Genomic DNA, 21,277 nt, shown 5'->3' on the forward strand with positions numbered 1-21,277 from the left:
TATTTTTTAATTGCGTGTGGTTGAAAGTGCCCGATAGAAATATGGCTGTTGAAAACTACTAACAGTATAAATATAACAATGTAAGGTGAGATTTTAAAACAGTGCTTTGTTTTGATCTATTTTAAATACATTCAACGACGTTTGTATTAATCTCTTTAATCTATTCTTGACCCGAATATTGACACTGGCAGTAAAATATAAATACAAACTTGATCTGTTAATGTTTCATCCGGTCATTATTTTTGTTATGACGTGGTCGAGATTGAGAGCTCATGGCTGTTAACCGGGAAGTCTCGAGTTCGAACCCCCCGGCAGATGAGACACGTTAGCTAGGAACAACAACTCTACTAGGAGAGACAACTCCGAAATCACACAAGAGTGGAGCCCCTTAGGCTAAAGGGTTACCAACTCTGGTTTCCTTTCTGCAGCTAGTCCATAGAAGCCGGTACCAAACGTATAGTCTAGCGTTACACAGGATTATACCGACAAAGGTTAAGAGTGGGATCACAATACTATGGTCTCTTCATCTTATGCTCTGATATGTGTCCATAGGAAATCACTTCTCTGGTTGCAGCAGTTGTCCCCCATGGGAAAAACATAGCCATACATTTTTTATGGCATAACAACCCCAACATCCCCAAATTCCTCAACATCTCCAACAACCCTCAACAACTGCTGCATCTCCGAAAACTCCACCCCCCCACACACACATACACATTTTCTACAAACCACACAACCCCAATAACTCCAACACCCACAACAATCATCCTAACTTACTAAACACCCAACTAGCTGAACTAATGGGCAATCATATTAAATGTCCCGTGACCTCCCCCCCACCTCCTGAAGTATAAAAGGTTTGTATTTTCTAATCCTGTATATAAAAATTGTAATGTTGACGTTTGATCTTTTTTTTATATTCACAGACTTGAAGACCTTCAGACAGTAGTCGCAACTAGGGGCAGACAACAAAGGATACTGGGCTGTCGTCTGCAATCCTACAACGTTTTTGTAAGCAAGCGCCAAACACCACCATGTGGAGATCAGTTACGTCATCAGCCAACGTGGCAACTGACAAACCGGACAGCGTACTGTCTTCGGACTTGGGCACCTGGCCACTTGGCCATGGAGAATTCTGGAACTAAGTCGTCGATTCCAGACTTGAAACACCCAAACCCTACAACTATCTAGTTAAAAGAAGACCAAACGTGAAATTTTCTTTAAAAAATCGATCACATACCCTCTAGCACATTCGCAACTAAAAAAAAGATAGTTTTAAAATTAAATAAAAACTTTCTCGACTGACGCCGGATCGACCGCGATCGGAGTGATCGACTGAGTTTTCGCCACGCATGTCAGTCCGCGCAGGTGACAGGATATCCGCTTACGTCAGAAATTTGGGCGGGGCAGGCTTGGATTACATGACATCAGTATGCCGCAGAAGAGGAACGCCACGTCATCACAGAACACGTTCCTGGACACCATAGCAACCAGATTCGATGGCATCCGTGAGTACCCAAGACACACAGACACACAGACACACAAACTCACAGACACACAGACTAACACAAATTCACAGACACACTAAAACACAAACTCACAGACACACAAACAAACACAAATACACACATACACACTAACACACAGCCACACAGACATACAGAGAAACACAAATACTCATATACACACAAACTCACAGACACACAAGCTCACAGACACACAAACTCAAAGATACACTAACACACAGACATATTAACATTCAGACACACTAACACACAGACAGACAAACACACCGACACACAGACAAACACAAATACACACATACACACAAATACACACATATATCCTAACACACTAACACACATACACACTAACAAACTAACACACAGACACACAAACACACAGACAAACACAAATACACACATACACATTTACACACAGAAACACTAACACACAGACACACTGACACAGACACACAAACACACAGACATATTACACCCACGGACAAACACACCTAAACACAGACACATGTACACAAACACACGTACACAGTGTCGTGCCTACACATTCATACTTTTTCAAACTCTTGCTATTTATTGATATGCTGACCAGTAATACGATGTGACCTTTACCTCATCGTGACCTTCATTGTGGTCGAACCTGAGCTCTATGTGACCTATATGTGTGACGTCAACATTCTATATGTTTACTTTATGTAGGTCTATATCTTGGTCAAATATTTTTTTGTATTTCAGGATTTTTGGTATGTCACCCTAAAATAATCATCATGGCTTTTGCTCATGTTTCTTTGTGTTTTGAAATCATTAGCAGACGATTGTCGAATATTTTCAAGTTATTCGAAAAAACACAATTTAAGTTGCTCCAGCGATGAAACAATTTTGAATATTGTGTGTATGTGTATGTGAAATATAAACAGGCTAGATGACATTAACCAATGACATTTCTGTCTATATCACGTGACATCTGAACGTAATTCTGGATAATTGGACTAGACAAAGACAGGATACATACACACAAGACTTTAGCGTAATGAGTGGCTAAAAATAGACACCCAAGCAGCCAATGAAAATACCCGTACTAGTTTCCTTCGTTAGGTCATGTGGAAATTGAAGGTAATGTCGACGAGATTACCGAATGACGTGGTAATGAAATCAAGTATGACGTCATCAAGGCTGTCATCCTCGGTTTATTCATAATTAATTGGGTTAGAGGTCAGCAGCCATGCGCGTAGAGCGTGTAGGGACAAAAAATATCGCAGTGTTAAATTTGTTGAGGAAGAGGGTGGGGGAGGGGGGGGGGGGAGGGGTAGATGAACGTGCTTATATGAGAGATTTTGAGGCACTTTAATAGCAAGGGTCGTGTGGTGATATTGAACCACAGATACACCCTTACAACCAGCACAGCATATCTGAACCGCAGATACACCCATACAACCAGCATAGCATATCTGTTTATATTTCATTACAGGACGGATATTAAAGAGCTAACTAAATCATTATCCAGTAATTAACAGGACAGAGCGTATTAGAATGAAAGGAAAAATTTCAGACTAAGCTTTGAGCTTCTGCTTTTCTCCTCAACTCTTATCAACACATGAGCTCACACTCGCCAAATTCGCCACATCCACATTGCCACATTCGCCACATTCGCCACACTCGCCATAAATCACCAAACTCGCCACATTCGCCACACGAGCGACCAGTCTACGTTCAATGACAACCGCCTAAAACATTAACCTCCCCCCCCCCCAATATCAAAGCACAACCTGACATCTTTAAACTCCAAACTCGCCCTCAAGCTCTACTCACGCAAAAACCCTAACTCACAGTATACCCTCTAGCCCAACACGTAAAAATCCGCCCACTTTAAAATTCCAAATTGCTTAAATTAACCTTTAACCTCTACCATGTCCCACACACATAAAACTCATCCACACCAGAAAATCTGCCCCCCCCCCCTCCTCCCCGCACATTAACCCCTAGCTCCCACTTCACATTTAACCCCAGTCACCAGAAACCCCCGACCCCCTGCATATTAACTCCCCTACGCACGAAACCCCCACCCTCAAGAAACTGCCCCCACATGCCCCCCCCCCCCCCCCCTTATCACAGACTGAATGATAAGCTGGCGACAATTAACACCGTCTACTTTACGCCTCGCAAATTGACGACCAGCCATCATTTACGGCCACTTTTTACGCCGTTTCTTTTTTAGAATTTTCCAGAAGTTTTTCTTACCCCTTACCCGTCATCGCTTCCACAGTCGAAATGTAAAAAAAAAAGTTCGCTTCCCAAAATTTATTTTTTAACGTCAAATTTTTTCCCCGACAAATTCTATTCATTTTTTTAAACAAGGTTTTCTCCCCTGTATTTCAACTCGGAATTTTGAGAGCGAAGATCACAAAAAAACTTTGCCTCGGTCTTGTGAAAGAAATATAAAATGCAGAAAAGAGAAATTATGCAACAGTTTCCTTACACCTGGGATTTCTGAAACACCTGGGCTGGAACTATTCTCAGATTAGGAATAGGATTAGGGTGAGGATTGGACGCGTGTAGTCTACTCATCACACTGTAACGACAAAGTAATGCTGATTTAAGAAAAATGACATTTGTTTTTTGAGTATCGATCACTTGTGATGTTTGATTACAAATGTCATTTGTCGTCAATGTGCATTGACATTTGAGTACAATCGCTTCATGCTTGTGTTCAAATAACATTTGATATTTAAGTTAAGAATGCGTTTGACTTTTTACAGAACACTTCACATTTATAATCGTAGACATTTCATTATTTTAAAATCAATACTGACATCAATGTCTGGATGTAATTACTACCACAAGAAAAAAAATGGTTTCAGACATATAGAATGTATTCAATGATTGACGTTTTCTTTTTATATTGCATACACAGTCTTGGACTTTTAGTCCGGGGAAACATACACATTTTTGTACTCTAACTAATTTAAAAAAAAAATAGTTGGTTTTTTAAGGTTTTTTTTTCCCTCTGACCTGTCATTAGCCCTTGTGGTTTAGAGTTATGGCCCTTTTCAGTAACCCTTCCACAACTGCGGCATAAATCTCTTGACGGTGTATTCAGTTGGGGAGGGGGAGGGGAGAGTTGTAGTTAGTTTTCTGTGTTGTTGTTGTCATTGCAGTTCAAGTAGAGTTGATGTATGTTCATGTTTTCGTTCACGAAGTCATTTTTCTACTTCATTTGAAAACGATAACTTTAGTTAACTTATTTCTTTTCGTTTACGTTAAAAATTTGATTTATAAGGCTTTCGGTTTTTTAAAAATCCAGTTTAATGGAAGTGATAGTATGAGAGATCCCTAAACCGGAAGTGAGATGCGCATGGCATCTTGTGCGCAACAAATACAACACATTTATCATCTACCTAATGTAACTTGTAGTCAAAAAAATTCTTTAGAAAACATAGCAAATAGTTATTTGTCGGTTCGTTTGTTTATTTCAGTCAAGTTGTTTAAAAGCTAATTAATTTTAGTCAAGTTTTTAAAAGATAATTAATTTCAGTCAAGTTGTTTAAAAACTAATTAATTTGAGTTCTTAAAAGATAATTAATTTCAGTCAAGTTGTTTAAAGGCTAATTAAAAAACTAAGCTAATGTGATCTGAGTGCACTAGACAAGTAATGTTTAGTTTGGATACATTTTTTACAGGCGAAGTAGAGCTGATCTGCTGTATTTTATGGATCTAAGTGAATTTGACCACAGTTATTGATATAGATTCGTTAATTAAGATAATGACATAAGATTACCTAATAATACTCACACAAATTCTCCTTGCCACCTATATATATATATATATATATATATATATATATATATATATATATATATATATATATATATATATATATATATATATATATATATATATATATATATATATATATATATATATATATATATATATATATATATATATATATATATGTGTGTGTGTGTGTGTGTGTGTGTGTGTGTGTGTGTGTGAGAGAGAGAGTATTTAAGTGTTAGTGTGTTAGTAGTTCTGCCTGATAGGAGACCCCATGATAGTATAAATGCGCCTAGTTTATCTGTTTGATAGTATATAGGATTACTGGTATGAGTACATCAGTTTGATAGTAAATATTTATACTGTACATACGGCTGGAACTACTATCAGGCGTTGGTACTCTATCAATTATTTCGGTGTGTGGAATTCCGGGATTACCCGTTAATGTGGGTCGGGGTGACTAATTACGATCGCACTGTCTAATATTAATGATGTTTTTAAGCTGGCCAATTAGCGTGGAGTCCACGTAATGATTGTCTAGAGAAGGGCAGGCAAACAGCAGTGAAGCGACAGGAAAGTTAGACGCTATCAGCGCAAGGGGACGTAATCTAGAAATCAATGAAGGTAGAGTTGTCTCCTAGCCGAGTTTATAACATATTAATGGCGTTCCAGCGCAGGGCAGAGCACTCGGCCTGACAAGGGGAGAATAGTCATGAATGTTGTCGGCATGGATTACTGTTCTTAGATTGTCATTAATGAAGAGAATATTGTGGGGGCGGGATTGACTTTAATAAGGGGTGGGGGGGGGGGGAGAAGGCTTTTGTATGAGTGCACGGATATCAGTATTATCAGTTTGTCAGTTTGTGGTTTTTGACTTTACAACTTCAGTAGGGCACGGCCTAAATTTTCAGTTGTGACGTCAGAGATGTGACGTACCACACATGTGGACGTAGCAACAGATATTTAGATCACATAGACAGCTGTAAGTAAAATATGGTGATAACGAAGGATACAGTGGCAGCTAAATAATGGCTTGAAGAGGAAAATATAACAAGTTACGACGAGTACATGACAATGAATAACGATGCGGACGTTTTGATGATAGTTTCACAAAGTAGGACGAAAATATGTTGGTGTAACAAAGTGGGAATTTAAAAATATAATTTCACAAATAATGACGATAGCATAATTTATGTAAGTACTTGTCAAATAAAAGAAAGATGGAGCATCTGTAATGTAAAATGTAAGTGAAGTCATTGACATGAAACTGGCAGATAAAGTTCGATCACTTCCAACACTAAAAATTAAGAACGAAGAGGAAGAAGATGAAACTGGACAACAAACGTCTCCAATACAGGGTTTCTTCCAGGCATCTCTTCGCCCCCCCCCCCAATCCCCTCCCCAACCCTAACCCTAACCCCTGGAGAAAGTCCACCGCCCCCCCCCCCCCCCCGAATTGAAATGTAATTTATATAGAAAATATATACTTTTACCAGCGTCCGCTCCACGGAAAATTAAGTCCCGCCCCCGCAAATATCAAGCGCCCCCCCCCCACGGAGAAAAAAGGTCTAAAAAGAAACATTGCTCCGATATTTAACAGAAATACGATTATTTCTGATTCGATTTGATTTTGAACCAAGCAGTATAGGTACAGCCTTAACATTATCAACACAATTACATGTTTGATTTTCACTACCATACAGTTAAAAACATTTTTTGTTAAATATAGCTCACCAGCAGCTCTGTATTATAAATATGCATGTCGTGTTGTGATAATTGTATGCATTTAATCAATCATTAATCTGATTGATCAGATACACGTCACGAGGGGGACATATAAAACAGACGCCACTTCCGGTTTTATCAGCAGGGTCTGACCTTTCTCGATGACCTTCAGTGCCTGTCATGCAGAGCCCGACTTCCTCTAGATCCAACATTTCAATAATTGATGCACTGCACTCGCGCCTGGCGCATGCGCAGATCTGCGCAATAACATGTCTTATCGTCCGCGGTAATGATTTCATTATCCGCTGTTATGTAATAGTAATTAAGTTGCTGAGTCATCATTCTGATTGTTATCAGTCAAGGGTTTGTCGAAATATCAGAGGAAGGTTGGTCCAAATAGCAGTCGAGGGTTGGTCCAAATAGCAGTCGAGGGTTGGTCCAAATAGCAGTCGAGGGTTGGTCCAAATAGCAGTCAAGGGAAGGTCCAAATAGCAGTCGAGGGTTGGTCCAAATATCAGTCGAGGGTTGGTCCAAATAGCAGTCGAGCGAAGGTCCAAATATCAGTCGAGGGTTGGTCCAAATATCAGTCGAGGGAAGGTCCAAAATATCAGTCGAGGGAAGGTCCAAATATCAGTCGAGGGAAGGTCCAAATATCAGTCGAGCGAAGGTCCAAATATCAGTCGAGGGTTGGTCCAAATATCAGTCGAGGGAAGGTCCAAATAGCAGTCGAGGGAAGGTCCAAATAATAGTGGATGGTCGGTCCAAATATCAGGCAAGTGTCCAATATCAGTTGAAACATGGAACAAAACAACTTTATACACACTGGTGACCTTACACAATAAACCACTTATTAGCACTCATCACAAAAATAAATATATTTATTATATATATATATATATAATATATATATATATATAATATATATATATATATATATATATATATATATATAACTAGTATAATAAATTGAGAGGAATTTCCAATAATTACCACAAAAATTATCACACAAAAAATTGACCAATTGGAAACCGCTCTTCCAGGACAAAGTTTAATTTATCATTTCCGGTGCCCATCTGTATTGAGCACGAACATCCTGAGAATTGAGACAATTGTGGAGGAAGCTACAATCTGAGGCTAGAAGTGACATACATTTTATTTGGATATAATTTTACCATCACTTACTGTGGCGGCCTCGTGTATCTGGGGAACTGATGGGAAATGGTCAGGATGGATAAAACGTTTGCAACACACCTTCTAAGTCTATATCTATATCCGATATACAGCTTACAATTACAGCTCCCAATTACATATCATAATTACAGCTTACAATTACATCTCACAATTACAGCTGGCAGTAAATAGATTTCAAGTGCAGCTGCCCACACCATCACCCTGCTACTTCCGGCAACATCAGCTTCTCTTTGAACACCTCAACTACAGCTTTTTGGTTATAAAACAACACTAAATACCCGTAATATAAACTATATCGTCGGTTTATTTTCTTAAGGGAGGCGGGGTGGAAGGAGGGGGGGGGGGGGAGGACTACAGCGCGAACAAGCCCAAAGTAGAAAACATACATTGACATAGTGGAGGGGGGGGGGGGTGATCGCGACCATCAGCACGAGTTGTTCGTGTCCATGTATGTATCAGACCACGGGCTACTAATTACGGTAAGATATGACGTCAAATACATGACGTCTGATTTGCGACGTCAAATCTGGAGGCTCGAGTTGACTAGGTGCCCTGGTCGTTGTTCGATCGACTAGAGTCTAGTCACTAGACGGTTTGTAGGTAGTTGGATCAGCCAAGTTAGACATGATAGAAACAAGGTACTCATCAGACGTGCGACTTAACGATTGTATTTAGCCGTACCTGTCATTACCTCACTTCTTGGGGAACATGGCACTTGTATATAGAACATGGCACTTGTATATAGAACATGGCACTTGTATATAGAACATGACACTTGTATATAGAACATGGCACTTGTATATAGAACATGACACTTGTATATAGAACATGACACTTGTATATAGAACATGACACTTGTATATAGAACATGACACTTGTATATAGAACATGACACTTGTATATAGAACATGACGCTTGTATATAGAACATGACACTTGTATATAGAACATGACACTTGTATATAGAACATGACACTTGTATATAGAACATGACACTTGTATATAGAACATGACACTTGTATATAGAACATGGCACTTGTATATAGAACATGACACTTGTATATAGAACATGACACTTGTATATAGAACATGGCACTTGTATATAGAACATAGCACTTGTATTTAGAATATGGCACTTGTATCCAGAATATTTACTAGTTGTAGAACACGTTATACGCCAGTGAGAGAAAAACGTGAAAATTGTATCATTAAAAAGTTGCAGGAATTTGTCGATAAACTAATTGCAACAGCGTTTATCACTCAACACTGTACATCAGATGACAAGAGTTTCTTTGCTTTCTTTAAGTTGGGTGCGTCCCTGCAACATTGTTTTCATCTCGTCAGTCACCACAGCGTATAGATACAAGTTCTACCCCAAACAAGAACAAATGTACCATACATGTCACCATACCACACCCAGAACATTTTAAACTCAAACAAGAACAAATGTACCATACATGTCACCATACCACACCCAGAACATTTTAAACTCAAACAAGAACAAATGTACCATACATGTCACCATACCAACCAGAACATTTTAAACTCAAACAAGAACAAATGTACCATACATGTCACCATACCACACCCAGAACATTTTAAACTCAAACAAGAACAAATGTACCATACATGTCACCATACCAACCAGAACATTTTAAATTCAAACAAGAACAAATGTACCATATACGTCACCACACCAACCAGAACATTTTAAACTCAAACAAGAACAAATGTACCATACATGTCACCATACCACACCCAGAACATTTTAAACTCAAACAAGAACAAATGTACCATACATGTCACCATACCACACCCAGAACATTTTAAACCCAAACAAGAACAAATGTACCATACATGTCACCATACCAACCAGAACATTTTAAACTCAAACAAGAACAAATGTACCATACATGTCACCATACCACACCCAGAACATTTTAAACTCAAACAAGAACAAATGTACCATACATGTCACCATACCAACCAGAACATTTTAAACTCAAACAAGAACAAATGTACCATACATGTCACCATACCACACCCAGAACATTTTAAACTCAAACAAGAACAAATGTACCATACATGTCACCATACCACACCCAGAACATTTTAAACTCAAACAAGAACAAATGTACCATACATGTCACCATACCACACCCAGAACATTTTAAACTCAAACAAGAACAAATGTACCATACATGTCACAATACCAACCAGAACATTTTAAACTCAAACAAGAACAAATGTACCATACATGTCACCATACCACACCCAGAACATTTTAAACTCAAACAAGAACAAATGTACCATACATGTCACCATACCAACCAGAACATTTTAAATTCAAACAAGAACAAATGTACCATATACGTCACCACACCAACCAGAACATTTTAAACTCAAACAAGAACAAATGTACCATACATGTCACCATACCACACCCAGAACATTTTAAACCCAAACAAGAACAAATGTACCATACATGTCACCATACCACACCCAGAACATTTTAAACTCAAACAAGAACAAATGTACCATACATGACACCATACCACACCCAGAACATTTTAAACTCAAACAAGAACAAATGTACCATACATGTCACCATACCAACCAGAACATTTTAAACTCAAACAAGAACAAATGTACCATACATGTCACCATACCACACCCAGAACATTTTAAACTCAAACAAGAACAAATGTACCATACATGTCACCATACCAACCAGAACATTTTAAATTCAAACAAGAACAAATGTACCATATACGTCACCACACCAACCAGAACATTTTAAACTCAAACAAGAACAAATGTACCATACATGTCACCATACCACACCCAGAACATTTTAAACTCAAACAAGAACAAATGTACCATACATGTCACCATACCACACCCAGAACATTTTAAACCCAAACAAGAACAAATGTACCATACATGTCACCATACCAACCAGAACATTTTAAACTCAAACAAGAACAAATGTACCATACATGTCACCATACCACACCCAGAACATTTTAAACTCAAACAAGAACAAATGTACCATACATGTCACCATACCAACGAGAACATTTTAAATTCAAACAAGAACAAATGTACCATATACGTCACCACACCAACCAGAACATTTTAAACTCAAACAAGAACAAATGTACCATACATGTCACCATACCAACCAGAACATTTTAAATTCAAACAAGAACAAATGTACCATATACGTCACCACACCAACCAGAACATTTTAAACTCAAACAAGAACAAATGTACCATACATGTCACCACACCACACCCAGAACAATTTAAACCCAAACAAGAACAAATGTACCATACATGTCACCATACCACACCCAGAACATTTTAAACTCAAACAAGAACAAATGTACCATAGGACCAGTCACCACACCACGACCAGAACATTTCTACCCCAAACAGGAACGACAACTCCACTGTCTGAATGTGCCCGTTGATATCTCTCCACGTCACGTGGTTTCTAATTGTCTCACGTTTATTGCGTAATTATTTCCTGGAGCAAACTGATTGCAGAGCCCCCCCCCCCCCCCCCCATGTCCATCGACCATCACACACCCGCACATACACACGATGGATAAAAAAATATTAAGTGCAGAAAGTTTCATTACGGCCATCTTTAAAAATCGATATTGCTTAGATCAGCTATTTCTCCAAGGCTAAAGACGGGTAAAAACGACGAACCGTGGATAAAAAATATCCGGTAAGGATGAGAAGCGAGTGATTAACAAACGGGGCTATCATCCATGGATGAAAGCGATTAACAGCTGAAACTGTAGGCTGATCCAGGCGTATGATTGGGATATCCACATTATCCAAGGATACGATTTTGTTATCCATAGATATTGTGTTTGCCGAATGTATGATACATCTGATAAGCCTCGTTATATTAATTATCTTAAGACTTTAGTTTAGATGTCTATGGTAAAAAAAAATTGGCAGATTCAAGTCATTGATTGCTAATTAAATAATAAGCCGTCATAATTTTAGCCTCATTAAGTGCGATTTATCAGCTAATTATTTTCATTGCCTTCGTTAAACGCTAAAAAATATTACTCAAATATTTTTTTAATCTGTAAAATTTGGAGGGTATTTAAAAAATTCCCACGGAACATGACGTAACGTTGCATAAAAATGACATACAGGAATTATTTCCATGCCTATATGACATACTCTTCAAAACTTGTTTTTTAGTCTCACATACAACACAACGAACATATACTACACACATTTCTCCATATATATATATATATATATATATATATATATATATATATATATATATATATATATATATATATATATATATATATATATATATATATATATATATATATATATATATATATATATGTTGGTGCGTTTGTGTGTGTGTATGTATGTAATACGCAACCATTAAACTTAATAGCACATATGGAGTAATGGGGTGTGGGGCCTAGGATTGGCATACAATAACCTCCAGTTATTTTTATCTAATCTCTAATGTTACTCCACATCTGTTTCCTAGCGATAAAAACCTATTCGGTTTCAACCGTTTAACATCGCTAGTGAAGCCTCTACTATCGAAACGTAATAAAAACTAAACGTCCCCTGATAAAGTTACTAAAACACTTTTATAAATAGAAGCAAACGTGAACTTTTTTTTTAGTGACAGGGGCGATAATTGAGCGCCTACCGCTTGGATGGACATTGAACAGGGGAAGAAACTCACTACACTTTGAAGAGAACAAAAAGGAGAGAAAAATAAACGAAGAAAAAGAATAAATTTGTTACTCAGTTCTTGAGTGAAATTTGAAACCGCCAACAATTTAAATTGAAATTTGAAACGAAACAATTTATTTTCTGTTAAACCAGATGGCAAGAAAGGTCAGAGGTCGCCGGATTTATACATCACGTGATAGCAATTTAAAAGATTTTTTTGTCTTTCTACGACGTAAAAAAAAATTTAAATAAAATAAAAATCACGACATTCCATAATTTTTTTTTTTACATTCAGACATCGAGTTCCCTTGCAGATGAGGCTTGTTAGCTGGGCATAGACCCCCCCCCCCCTCTCCCATACCCCCACCCCCCTACCCAGAAGAGAAAACCGTACTACTAAATAAATGCTGCCTAGCAGATTGTTCTTGGGTGGATGAGGGCTGTGGAAGCGAATCCAGAAAGAAAAGTAATTAAAACATGTTGACATGTAAAACTTAATTATGTTGGGGGAAATCACGCTCAGTGTAAAGAACGAAGAAGAAACACACAATATCCCACACACACTGTGTGGGTGCTCACACATCCCACACACAATGTAGCTTTATGGGTGCTCAAACACATCCCACACAATGTCAAAGCTGGCTACATAATAACCCACACACAATGTGTGGGTGCCCACACACATTCCACACACAATGGCTGGGTGCAAGCACATATCACACACACAATGTCAAAGGTGCCCACACAATATCCTACACACAGTGTGTGGGTGCCCACACATATCCCACACGCAATGTGTGGGTGCCCACACATATCCCACACGCAATGTGTGGGTGCCCACACATATCCCACACACAATGTGTGGGCGCTCACACATATCCCACACACACTGTCAAGGTTCCACACAATATCCTACACTAAAACTCCCCCACCTAGTGAATGTGTGGAGGGGACTTGACCGAACTCAAACGTTGAAATCCTCGAACAGAAAAAAATCTTTAACCGTCCTTCACAACATAACAGAACTCCAGCCAATTGAAGTAAAGTTAAAGTGGAATTAATGTGATAGGTTAAAGAGATTAATGAAGTACATTTGAAGTACAGAATCTGATAGTTTTAGGCTCAAGATATGATTATACTAGAACATAACAGTACACAGTAAATTATCAGATTATTCTCTAGTACACTTCGCATACCAGCACAGTAAAATATCAGATTTTTCTCTAGTACACACATGCCGGACTGCTAACCCGAAAATCTCGAGGTCGAATCGAGGTTCAATTCAGTAGACCGTCCCTGAGTCGATCTAGCTCTTATGGGTACCTAACTCACGTTAGGGTAAGTAAAGACGGCTGGGTATAGTGCTGACCACACTATCCCTTCATATGCCGAGGTCACAGAAATAAGTGGACTCTACTTCACTTGCCCCGTAGACCGTCAGGTTTGAAAGGTAACTTTACTTACAGATTTACTTTCATCTGTACCCGTTGTTCCGTTCTTTGTAGCCTTGAAAAATAAACAGCATAAGATCGCTTAGAGCAATGTGAAGCCCCCCCCCCCCGTGCCTGCTCCCCCCCCCCCCCCATGCTTCCATTTGGCGTTCTCACATTTAATTTTTTCCTGTCGCCCACTTCATTAATAAACGCTCGTGCCTTCATCGCTCTTGCCTGCAGGTTCAAATCCCATTTAGACGAACATTTTTTTTTTCTGACCGGTCTTTTTTTAAAAAACAGCTTAGCTATCAGATATTGAGAGAAATATGATCGTCACAACGGTGTGGGTGGGGGGGGGGGGGAAGGGGATTCCCGATGTGTGGCGTCATTTCCGGTGGGAGAAAAAGGTAAGAGAAGCAAGCAGGACTAACTGAAGGTCTGGTCACATGGCGCGGGTACTAACGGCGGGGTGCACAGGACGGGAGGGTGGTGGGGGGGGGGGTGGGTTGGATAAATGGTGAATGTAGGGAGAATCCGGGAGTGGGTTGGAGCGGACATTAAATAGATGGTGATTGACGTAAGAATCGAGTTGGGGGTGGGGATGAAGGGAATAGGGAGTAGGGAGGGTATTTTGAATGATTGGCGATTTGGTAAGAGAAGTCTTCATTGCCGTGTTAAGAGATGTGTGTATGTGTATTTGTGTGTGTGTGTGTGTGTGTGTGTATGTGTGAGGTGGGGTGTTGTTTGGGGGTAAGACGAACTAGAAAAAAAATAGCGATTGGTGAAAACTGTTCAAGGACTGCGGAGTTTGAGCAAGAATTTTGGAATAATCGTCGAGCGAAAATGGTTCACCAATGCTTTAAATCTTTACATCTTGGCAATCTTGTCATGCTTAGCATGTCTCCATTAAAACCTGTTAGCAATTTTATTGCTCTATTATTTTATTATAAACTTCACCTTAACCATAGATGATGATTCTGTCTGACTAATTTGCTGGATAAGTTACTTACCTGTTAACTAGTTTTAATTATAATAATTAATTTAGAATAAACAGATTTGGTTATCGATTCGTTTACCGTTTTCTTGAGTTAAAGTATTGATTGTCCCGTTTTATCTCAGCTTAATACTAATTGATTATAACTGTAGCGGCTTAACAAAAACGTAACACAACTTAACACTTAAAGTGATTAAAATTGTAGTGGATTAATAAAGAACAGATTGTGCCTCAACGTGTGGACAGGAATAGACTTTTATGGAGGGCTTTAGACCCCAGGCTGGCAACTATGTGAGTTAGGAGCATCACGTTTTTACTGACCACTCTACCTGAGCCACCTGTATGTCCACTTGTCCTTGAGCTAGATGATTACTGCTTCAGTCAAGTGCCCTCTTCTTGTGTCAATTGACCACTCATTGGGTTAAATGACACTATTTTAGCCAACTGACCATTCATTGAGTCAAATGAATACTATTTGAGCCAACTGACCATTCATTGAGTCAAATGACCACTATTTTAGCCAACTGACCACTCATTGAGTCAAATGACTACTATTTGAGCCAACTGACCACTCATTGAGTCAAATGACCACTATTTGAGCCAACTGAGCACTCATTGAGTCAAATGAATACTATTTGAGCCAACTGACCACTCATTTAACAAACTGACCACTTCTTGAATCTTTTATCTGACCACTCTTTGAGTCAGCTGATCACTCTTTGAGCCAACTAACCTTCCTTGAGTAACTTATCTGACCACTTCATGAACCAACTGACCACTCTTAAAGCTAACTGACCACCCGTTGAATCACTAATCTGACCACGTCTTGAGCCTACAGACCACTACTTAGATCAAGACCCCACCCTTTTAGCCAACCGACCACTCCTTGAGCCAACTGACCACTGCTTGAATCACTTATCTCACCACTTCTTGAGCCTTCAGACCTCTACTTAGGTCAAGAGCCCATCCTTTTAGCCAACTGACCACGCCTTGAGCCAACTGACCACTAATTGAAGTAACAGACCGCTCTTGAATCACTTATCTGACCACTCATTTAGTCAACTGACCACTTTAACCAACTGACCCCTCCTTGAACCACCTAACCCTAATTCATAAAACTACCAATTGAACTGACCTCTCTTAACCAAATCGCTTGACCACACCCCACCACACATTTCTATTTCAAGCAGGAACCAAAACAATCGACGAAAACAAAATCGTTAAAAAATCGAGAAAGCAGCTATCCATTGTGAACAGAGTGAATGTCCCTGATCGACCGGTTCTCAAACTTCTTCCCCGGAAGGACAACTCCATTACTTTACAATGATTTCAAGAGGAAGAATTGCTTATTCATAGCGACGCCGTGATTTTCGTTTTTTTTTCTTTCCTGGAGAGTTCACCTTTTAATAAGATGGCTGACTTCTATTTTTAGTTGCGATTTCCGATTCTCTGTCTGTTGTTTGGCCTTGACCCGAAGCCGCTCCAGTATTTGACAACAGCGTGTCTAAGATTGTTGTAGTACTATCAAGACCATAGCGCCTGTATGGTACTGGGGTCGCTGGTAAACACGGTGTGAGTGAGTGTGTCTGGGGAGTGTGGGGAGGGGGCGGGGGTGGTAGGGATGTCTGGTCCGTAGGTATATACAACATGGCTGAGGTTTCAGGTGTAATGCGATACGGATTAGGACTTAGAAAGGTGTGTGTACAGTTAAAGCAGGTCTAGGTTGATGAGACCTGTTTTCTCAAAATAAATTGTTCAATCTTAGCAGATTGACAGGCAAGTAGCCGGTTGACAGGCAGGTAACAAACGACAGGCAGGTAGCAGGTTGACAGGCAGGTAACATACCTGCAGGCAGGTAGCAGGTTGACAGGCAGGTAACAAACGACAGGCAGGTAGTACATTGAAAGGCAGGTAACAAACATACAGGCAGGTAGCAGGTTGACAGGCAGGTAACATACCTGCAGGCAGGAAGCAGGTTGACAGGCAGGTAACAGCGACAGGCAGGGAGCAGGTAGACTGGCAGGTAACATAGCGACAGGCAGGTAGCAAGTTGACCGTGAGCTAGTAGAATGCCTGGCAGGTAGTGACACGCAGGTGATATACTTGTAGATAGGGACACATCTGCAGGTATTAGCATATTATCAGGCAGGTAAGCTTATTATATTTGCAAGCAGGTAGCAAATTAGCAAGCAGATAGAAGATATGCAGGTATTGACAAATTATCAGGCAGGTATAATATGTGATGGCATGTGGCATATCAGCTAGCGGTATTTTGGATACAAAAGTATTACCATGTATTTCTTACAGCATAATATCACAAAGGAATTATTATTGTTAAGACATCTAAACAAGCATGTTATGAACAACTTATTAATACATTTAACAAAAAATCTTTTTAGTAAATGGAAACAAACAGTGTTATGAACAACTTAATATTTTCTAAATATAGCGGGAGTGATCGCCCCAAAACTTTCTTGAATATTCTTATAAAACACTACGGGGGATGGCAACTCGGGATATTGACATGCTTTGAAATCAATTTTTACCTACTTAAACTTTTAAAAGTAAGATAGAATCTCGTAGAAAAAAAAAAGAATTGCGCATCGAGAGAACAGCAAACAATGTATGTATAATAATACGGAATATTAGAGCCATAAATTCATATGCGTTTTTTTGATAAATCGGAAAAAAACGTTAAGTACTACTTCCGGTCAGCGGAAATTATTCAGAATTTGAAAGAAGCCAGCGAATTAGATCTTTTAATTTTACGTCAAATTTCGTCTATCTGTCTTAAACAGTACTCAAGTTAAAGGCTTTTGAAAATCCAAAATTAGAATAAGTTCAACTTCCTGTAACCGGAAATCGCTGAAAAGTTGATATGAAATTTTATCAACATAACTGTAACGGTACTCAAGTTATCGTGTTCACAGACACACATACATACATCCACACAGACACATACAGACAAAATTGCACAACTATGTTTTTCTTGTTTTTCCGATTTGTGAAATCTCAATTTCGATTTTTTTACACGACTACAATACTTCCTGTATACTTCGTGTACGAAAAAGTAAAAATGTTGCGTATGTGTGTGAACGTAAACAAGTGTGTTATGTAACTTGATATCTTTACAAAAAAATCTATGTAAACAAGTGTGTATGGCAACAGAAAATAAACCAATTAGCGTGCAACAAATGTCGCTGCAACATGTGCCAAACATCAGCTATCGCAAAAATTGGGATTTTAAAAATAACTTGAATCACGCTGCCAAGAACCACCTGCCTCAACTGGATTCGATCCCGTTACCTGACAGCTCCGAAGTTGATAAAAACTGTAAACCGTGATGACACGTGAAAAATTACTGAATGTTATTTGGTCTATGTCTATCTAACTTGGTTTTCTAATTTTTTCTGGCAACTAACTTAATACATAAGTATCACTCTTTGTGTTCATTCTTAATACTACTTTTACAATTACATTTATTCCGAAATAGCTATGCGAATGATAAAAAAAAAAGTTGTGTAATTTCATTAAAACATCAAAGTCTCCAGTTCCTTGTATAAAAACAATTTGATCAACTGAAAAAAAAAAACGTAACCGCTTGCCGTAGTTTATACAAACTTTGAAGTCGATGAAATCGGGACTGTTGTTTTAAACTTATTATCCTCGCATTTCAACCCATCTATTTGAAGATTTCTTGAAACCTTCTTAAATAAAGTGGGAGTGATCTCCCCTTTCTCAAATATTCTTATATATACGACGGGAGATGGCAACTCGGGATATAGACATGATTTTTAATCCTTTTTTAATTAATGAAAAAAAAAATAGAATCTCGTAGAAAAACCAAACGCAGAACAAGTTACAATACTTCCTCTATACTTTGTATACGAGAAAGTAAAAATCTTTCAACATGACGTCACCGCCCATCACCCAATTTTATTTCTTTCAAGACAATGTTGAATTCGCAAGTTACTATTTTGTTCAAAATTCTCAAGCTTCGTAACAGATGTTTTAGGGATTTCAATACGTAGAAAAACAACCGAAGTTACCGTACAGACGGATGTAATTGGTGGCTCAAGGAGGGGGGGGGGGGGGAAGAAGGGTTGATTTTGGCTCATGCCAGGCCTATCAAGCGGAAGAATTGTTCGACTTATTTGTTAATTTTACGATATTTTATGAGACGTTCTTTTCTTAATGTTTCTATGGCGAATATGTGTGCAGTAGTGGTCGAATCTCTGGCAGAAAAAAGAAGGTTAGCTTGCACCTGAAGCATAAATATTTGTATTTGTATATCTACCCCCCCCCCCCCTCGGCCTCAAATGATTGGTTAGACCCGCCATTGGTTAGGTTAAGTTTAGAGTGAGTTACACGTTGTGTAGAATGAGGAGAATGAAATGATACAGTGCTTAATTAGCGCTACCTTGGATGACGACTGATATGAATACATTAGCTTCGTCATGTCATTGTCAGTGAGCTGACATAAAGATACCGTTGCGGTGCATTGTGTTGTAGGATGTAGTTCCTTTTGGTTTTTAGCAGCTGCACATAAAAAATAGCTTAGAGCAGCCACACATATAATCTATAGCTGTCAGCTAAAATTGTGATGTATATATCGGAACTAGCCATAGAGGTGAAGGCCTGTAGCTAAAGTATGCAAGTTTCCTTTTCGAAACTAACGATCCATTGGGCAAGTGAAGAAGAGTACACATGTCTTTGTATCACCTGCGTATAGTTGGTCAGCATTTTGCCCAGCCGCCTTTACTTTTTCTAACGTTAGTTAGGTACTCACTTGTTCCCGGATTCGAACTCGAGACTATCGGGTTAGCTTTAACGCTAGGTCACGCCGCCCCTCCCTGTAAAATAATATTTTACTACCAGCAATCGGTTTTATTGGATCTCTAAAAATTAACTGCGGTACACAGAAACGGAAATTATAAACTTTGTCCTCATTGGTCAATTGTATTGGCAATGATTTATTGTTACATTAAAAGGGCCCAAATTTTAACTCGCCTTGACCGTAACTAACTTTTACTCAAATCCTGAACTTAACAGTGTAACTACAACACTAACAGTAACAAAAGAAAACAAGAAAACTCGAAACGCAAATGTATTGTTCCGAATACAAAAAACCCCACAACATTATCTCAAAGTACCCCCCCCCACCCCTCCCTGAATCCCTATGTCCTTGGCTACGTACCTCTAATCTCACAATAGTCTAACACAACGCACACACACACTCACACACACATTGGACACTCCACATCACGTGCAGCCTACACAACACACACACTCACACACACATTGGCCACTCCACATCACGCGCAATACCCACGTCTAGACCAGCTGCTGAACTCATTTATTAACACCAGGGGTTCCAGGACTGTGTTACATACACCCCATCCTTGTGATGAGATGTACAAAACCAGAGCACAACCAGACTATATTACACACCATGTTGCAGATTTGCTACATGTTAAAGTATGAAAAAATCCCTCAAATTCCGACTCGCTGTTAGGGGTTGGTTGTTGTGTCGACTTAAAATATACAACTCCGTTTAAAAAAAAAATCTTTAGAGCCTACAACAATACAAAATCTACATTTTATTATGACTCTTATTGTCTTATAGTACATAGATCTATACACTAGCCAGAAATCGTAAGAATCTGCTTCAGGTTTAATATGCACTCTACGTCATCTCACACACCGCAGTGGTACACTACACACTATTTCACAAACTTGCCTATTTCCACAACTTAAATATTTATAAGACAGTCTCACCCATCCATCACGATTCTCGCCTATTTCCACGACTTACATTTGTACAAGACAGCCACTCACATCCATCATGATTGAGATTACTGAGCAACATATTGTTGTATGTGAATGCAACTGACTTTAAAAAAC

General features: G+C 38.9%; 1 protein-coding gene across 1 annotated transcript in view; it reads left to right on the forward strand.

Moving 5' to 3' along the window:
* The first annotated feature begins 1,362 nt into the window (after positions 1 to 1,362).
* LOC131949376 (uncharacterized) overlaps positions 1,363 to 21,277 on the forward strand; it is a 158,578-nt gene continuing 138,663 nt past the window's right edge. Inside the window, exon 1 of the mRNA XM_059311241.1 lies at positions 1,363 to 1,508. Coding sequence (XP_059167224.1) covers positions 1,433 to 1,508 — 76 coding nt within the window. The 5' untranslated portion in view covers positions 1,363 to 1,432. The remainder of the gene's footprint in view (positions 1,509 to 21,277) is intronic.

This window comes from Physella acuta, unplaced genomic scaffold (genome assembly GCF_028476545.2).
Source record: "Physella acuta isolate Inbredline_101_S28 unplaced genomic scaffold, ASM2847654v3 ptg000692l, whole genome shotgun sequence".
Taxonomy (NCBI): Eukaryota; Metazoa; Mollusca; class Gastropoda; family Physidae; genus Physella; species Physella acuta.